This window comes from Heterocephalus glaber, unplaced genomic scaffold, assembly GCF_053883595.1.
Source record: "Heterocephalus glaber isolate CG9 unplaced genomic scaffold, H.glaber_assembly_v1.0 deba00001773, whole genome shotgun sequence".
NCBI classification, from domain to species: Eukaryota; Metazoa; Chordata; class Mammalia; order Rodentia; family Bathyergidae; genus Heterocephalus; species Heterocephalus glaber.
The window spans coordinates 10,972,456-10,978,205 of record NW_028258463.1 but is presented as its reverse complement, the minus strand read 5'-3'; the positions used below and the strand labels follow the sequence as shown (position 1 = coordinate 10,978,205).

Genomic DNA, 5,750 nt, shown 5'->3' with positions numbered 1-5,750 from the left:
TCTGGCCCTTGGCTCTGGCAGCTGCTTGATGCCCACCCCAGCCTGGCAGAGCTGGGCCTGGCGAGGCCGGGTGGGCTGGCACAGCGTGCGGGAGCACCGAGAACAGATCCCGCAGTGCTGCAGAGGGCCTGGCGGCGGCCCCACAGCCCATCCTGCTCTCCCCACAGGCTCCAGCGCGTGAGGAGGCGGCTGGGGCAGACAGGGCCACGCTGGGCTTCCTGAGCAGGGAGAAGATGGCACCTGAGTCCGCAGTCACGAGAGGCCCGGGCTGCCGTGCATCTGCCAGGGCGGACACGCAGATGGCCAGGAGCTGACGCGCTGTCTGCTCCTCAGCTCCTTTGCTTCCCTCTCCCGCCTTGGCCGTGGCTGTGGAGCTGAGAGGTGCTCAGGGCCTGTTGGCCCCCAGGAGACTTCTGAGTGCTGTCCCCGTGTTGAACCCCGAGACTTGGGGGCTTGTGCTGGGGACACCGTGGGGGGCAAGAGGCCGTGCCCTGTGCATAGCCTGAGGCTGCCTCCTGCCCGTGGAAGCCGGTTCTGTTCAGCACCAGTGCCCGCCTGGCCCAGCCCAGGGCACAGGACTCATGGCCCCAGCTGTAAGCCGGACAAAGCCGACCCCACGCACCCACCCTGGCCGGGACACCGAGACCACACGCAGCTGGATTAACATAATTTATTTCGTTATCAGTCTACAAGTCGCCAAGGCAGGCAGGACAGGACAGCGACTCACACCCCGACACGTCATGGAGTGACAGCCAATTAGCAAGGCCTGTTACTGAGCAGGGTGGGGCGCCCGGGAGCACGGCCCGCGCCTGGGCTCAGAGCCAGCAGGGCAAGGTGGCGGCACCCTTGCCAGCCAGGGTTCCCCTCCCCTGCTGGCCCAGTGCCGCCAGCCCCTGGAGAGGACACCTGGAGGGCGACTCAGGCACAGCCAGGATGGGGCCCATCCTCCTGGTCCCCTTTCTGGGCTGAGACCCGGGCAGCTGCTTCCGGTTCTGCTGTTCCTTCGATCAGAAACTGCTACCAGTTACAGTACAAGGGGTACAAGGGAAGGGATGGGCCGCAGACCTGAGGCAGGAGAGGAGCCCCTTCTGTTCCCTGCAGGGGCCAAATGGGTTCAAATCCCAGGACCCCTGGCCAGGCCCTGGCTGTGCGTGGCGGCAGCAGGGCGTGCAGTCTCTGGGGTCGGGTGCCTGTGCTCTGGGCCTGAGCATGTTGAGTGCTCCAGTGTTAGAGGGGAAGAGGGCAGTGGCAAGGGCCGGGCAGTTACTTTGCAGTTTCTAAAAAGTTGCAAGTAGGTTAACTAAGTAAAAAAAAAGAATCCGGAAACACCAGGTACAGTGGGGTGGCCTTCCCCCACCCGGGGTGTGGGGCCCTCAGAGCAGTGCGCAGGCCTGCAGGGCGCCCCCCTTCCGGCTGCCGTGTGTGGGCACCGCCTCGCCCTTCCCGTAGTAGCCCGTGAAGACGGCTTTGGACTCCACCTTCTTGGCCAGGCTCAGCACCCAGCGCCCACGGCCCAGGGAGAGGAGCTTGCCGCGGGACAGCTCGCCCACCTCCTCGCCCCGGCTGCCTCCCCTCTCCTGCTGCACGATCTCCAGCAGGTCGAGCCCTGTCTGCATCAGCTCCACGTTGGCCGCACAGCCCAGGGTGACGTGGGCACGGCTACCGCGGGGTAGGTTGTCAGAGACGGACAGCTTGTCCACGTCAGCTGGCCACAGCTGCAGCTCCTGCGCGCCCAGCTCCACGCGGGCACCCACCGTCTCGGGCGTCACGAAGAGGGCGGAGATGGTCAGCGTGAAGGCCTTGCCGTAGGACTTCTTCACCACCTGTGGACAGGGGCACCAACGCTGCTGGGCAGTCGCAGGGAAAGCCCACACGGGGTGACAGCCCTCCCAGGTCACACGGGGCTGTGGGGGTGACGCTGCCACTGCCCAGCAACACCCGAGTGTCTAGTGCCCGCTGCGACTCCTGCTGAGATTTGCTCCCAGGCCTGCGACGGGCACTTCATGGGGATGGCAGCTGTCACCTGCGCCATCACCTAGCTATGCTGGGGCGCGGGGACCCAGCACAGCAGGCCTGGAGGAGACCCAGGCAGAGCAGGGGGCGGAGAGGCCTGGGTCCGGGGTGTCCAGCAGGGGCTGAGGGTACCGTGTGTGGGGGGTCGGGGTCTGCACTCCCCAGCAGTCACCATCCCAGGCCACCTGCACCATGGGACGGGGACAGTGTGGCCCCGAGAGGCCCGAGCAGGACAGCCTCTCTCCCTCGCTCGGAGCTGGGGCAGGGGCAGGGGCAGCGGCCCGGGAGCACTCACGTCCTGCTGTGCGTACTCCTCAGTGCCCGGCGCCTTCCCGTAGTTGCAGAACTTGGTCGTGCAGTGCAGCACACCTGGAGGTCTCCTCCCAAAGTAGGTGAGCAGGTCAATCTTCTCCCGGGGCTCATCCCCCGAGAGGACTGCGGGAGAGACGGGGCAGCGGGAGAAGATGAGTCGGCAGGGATCCCCATCCCCGCAGCCTGCGACTCAGCCCCCTGCGCACAGGCTGAGCTGGGGGCAGACTCGGTGCGAGTCCAGGACCCTGGGGTGTTGCAGGCGGGGGTGTGGCTTGGTGAGGAGCACTGCCTAGCATGCCCGAGGCCCTGGGCTTGATCCCCAGCACCACAGAAACCCCAAACCCTACCCCCGCCCCCAGCTCTCTACATCTATCGCTTCGCAAGGCTGGAGGGCGCCTGGAACCGGGGTGGGCGGCACAGGCAGGGGACTGAGACCCAGTGTCGGCCGCAGAAGGGAAAGGGGGACAGCAACTCACAAGAGCTGGGGTGCGGGAAACGGGGTGCAGTCAGCAGCACCATAAAGACCACAGTGTCATCTGCCACTCACCAGCCCTTTGGTCTCAGGCAAGCGGCTCACTCTTAGTCCATATGACAATGGGACAAACTGCCTCAGACTGCAGCACTCGCTGGGGCCAGAAGTTGGCAGGTCTGTCTGGGGAAGGCCGGGCACACGCAGGCGCCTGGGACAGTGGGTGGTGGCGTGGCCGGCTCAGCCTCATGATGGTCGTCAGGCATGAGCTTCCCCCGTCCCTTGCCTTCCCGGTGGGAAAGCACCCCAGCTCCTAGGGTACCGGCAGCCCCAGGTGCCAGTCCTGCCAGGGCAGTGGCGCCAGGTTCCCCCTCAGGAAACAGCTGGCTGTGTCTCCAGAGCTGGAGCTTTAGGAGCCCAGGAGAAGCTGCCTGAGGACTTGCATAGGTGCACACGAGCCACTTCAAAGAGGGTGCAGGTGTGTCAGCCCACCCAGCACCTAACGGGACGGCCAGGGTGCTGGCGCCGGGTGCCACATGCCAGCACTCAGGCTGGCTCCCCGCCATCGGGAAAGCCAGGGGGTTTCCAACTAGGTGTGTGAGGCAGTCAGTTCTGTGGACCGTGCCACACCACGGGGCACGCATGGCCTGGGAGCCGCCCCAGGGAGACTCCACAGCCCGGCCAGGACCCCAGGCAGTGTTGTGTTTGGGAATGTGATTCTGCTGCTAAAACTGAGCTTGGTAACACGGGGCCAGGCGTTCCCTCCGTGGCTGTGCAGCGCGCTGGCCTTCCCTGTTGTGAGGTGCCCTGCCACCCATGACACGGGGACTGCGGTCTGCATCCAGCTGGGAGGAGCTGCTGCAGGTGGCTCCTGCCCTGCTCCGCCCTGGCTCAGGGCCCAAGGCCGCCTCTGCCTCCGCCAGTCACCCACTCTGGCACCCTCCCGTCCCCACGCAGGCACCTACAGTGCCGCAGCTCCTTCCTGAAGGCCTTGTGGCTCCCCAGCTCCTCCAGGAAGACCTGGCCAGCCTTGCGGAGGGCCTCGGAGCTCTTCTTGGTCAGGAACCAGCCGAAGTAGAGCGGCAGGAAGTCTTTCTCCAGGCCGGGCTTGAGCTTTCTCAGGTCGTCGGCCGACAGCTGCCACTGGTTTTTCTCCGCGAGCTGAGTACAGTCCAGCCGCCACACCGTCTGGGGCTGCACCAGCAGCACCTGGTACTGGTACTGATCGGCCAGGTCAAAGAGCTGCTGCAGCCGCTCGGCCTCGTGGTTGGTGTCATCCAGCACCAGCACACGCACGTCTCGGCGGCAGTAGGTGGCCAGGTCCTCGTCCAGCCGCCGGTACTGCTCGGAGAAGGGCCCCCGCGGGCCGGGCGTGATCCTGTAGGTGTCCGCAGACACCATCTTTGCGCTGCCGCCGTACTTGTCTACGAGGGCCTGCGCCAGCGTGGACTTGCCGCTGCCTGGAAGCCCGCGCAGGATGAAGAGGGTCTTGCACTCGTGCAGCGTGGCCACTGTGGCCTCGTCCTGGAAGAACGGGAACTGCAGCTCGGGCTTGTCCCTGGCGCCTGCGGACGACATCTTGTGGAGGAAGACCTTGGGCAGGAACGCGTGGCTCTTTCGGGAAAAGCTTCTGCTCTGTGAGGGGGGAGAAGAAGTCAGCCCTGCTCCGTCACAGGCCCCAGCCCTGGCCTGGCTCTAGCGGCAAGCCCGGCTTGGGAATCCCCGGGCCCAACAGTGCTGCCCCGGGTCGCAGCCCCTCCTGGGCAGGGCAGTGGTGGCCCTGTCCGCCTGTGGGTCCCCAGGGTCACCCGCCCGCCGTGCCGAGGGAAGCACGGTGGGCTTTGTGCAGGCGGGCGGGCGGCTGTTCTGTCCTCGGGACCTCCCGTGACGTCCTCCGGGCAGAGCCCAGCTTCCCTGGCTGAGGGGCAGAGGCAGTCGGGTGGAGGAGGGTACCCCGAAGACTGCCTTCTCCCAACAATGGCAGCGGCAGATAATACTCTCTTGTCCGGGACGGGGGACAATGGACCAACAGAGGGCTGCCGGGGGGCAGGGCAGGAGGGCAGGGGACAAAGGGCCCCATTCAGCGCGGCCGCCTCCTCTTCACCCTCTCCCGCCCCGGCAAGGCCCTGGTCTGTGCCTGCCCCAGGCTGCGCGGAGCACCTGGCCCGCTCGCCCTCTGTCCGCAGGGCCTCTCGGGCTGCGGTGTCCCGCCCGCTAAAAGCAACAGGTGACGACAGCAACCCACTGCGCTGCCACCTGCGCGGCTCCCGGCACGCGCGGGCGGGGCGACCCGAGCTGGGTCCCTCCCTCTGCACTGCCACCAGCCTGGTGCCCGGAGGCCTGCCCGCCTCGTCCTCCCAGAGCACGGAAACTCGTTCCTCTCGGCGTAGGGCGGCCACTTCCCGCAGAAGCCTGCGCCAGGGCCCGCGCAGCTCCCTCCCTCAGGCCCGCGCTCACCATCCTGGGTCGGCGCCGGCGCCGTCCTCCACTGCGCGGGCTGGAGCTCTGGGCCGCCGGCCTGCGCGAGGAACTCGGCGTGGCGCCGTGGGGGGGGACCGCGCAGTAAGTATAGCCCGGGGCGGGGGCGGGGCCAAGGGAGGGGCGTGACCTGGAGCTGCCGCTCTCTGCGACTCAGGAGGTGGGGCGGAGCCAGAGCAAGGTCGGAGGAGGGGCCTAGGTAGGGGCGGGGCGCGGGAGGCCAGGGTGGGCTTCCGGGCGCTGGGGCCTCTGGCGGCAAATCGAAACTCATCTGGGAGGTCGAAGACCCTGGAGTTGGGGGAACCTATGGGCCTGTACGGGTTTTTGGCCGTACTGGGGCTTGAGCCTAGGGCCTTCACCCTGAGCCACATCCTGAGCCCCTCTTAAATTCTGAAGACAGCTATGTTCACCACTGTACCACCAACGCTGACTCTTAATTTTGAGACAGGGTCATCCCAAATTTCCCAGGCTGGGTTCC

The 5,750-nt window shown here is 66.7% G+C and overlaps 1 protein-coding gene across 1 annotated transcript; it reads right to left on the bottom strand.

Annotated features, from left to right (window-relative positions):
• Positions 1 to 656: 656 nt before the first annotated feature.
• Cnp (2',3'-cyclic nucleotide 3' phosphodiesterase) lies at positions 657 to 5,380 on the bottom strand. The gene is made up of 4 exons (XM_004859381.4): positions 5,252 to 5,380; positions 3,760 to 4,429; positions 2,309 to 2,448; positions 657 to 1,823 (listed from the first exon to the last, which is right to left on the bottom strand). The coding sequence occupies exons 1-4, from the start codon at positions 5,252 to 5,254 to the stop codon at positions 1,374 to 1,376; spliced, it is 1,263 nt and encodes a 420-aa protein (XP_004859438.1). The 5' UTR covers positions 5,255 to 5,380; the 3' UTR covers positions 657 to 1,373.
• Positions 5,381 to 5,750: the final 370 nt, after the last annotated feature.

What these genes read in the sequence shown, in the direction of transcription:
- Cnp (XM_004859381.4), bottom strand. An exon ending in CAGGAAGGAGCTGCGGCACT is followed by an intron (nt 2,449 to 3,759) that starts GTAGGTGCCTGC and finishes TCTCTCCCGCAG; the next exon opens with TCCTCTCGGGGGATGAGCCC. An exon ending in AGGAGTACGCACAGCAGGAC is followed by an intron (nt 1,824 to 2,308) that starts GTGAGTGCTCCC and finishes CCCTGTCCACAG; the next exon opens with GTGGTGAAGAAGTCCTACGG.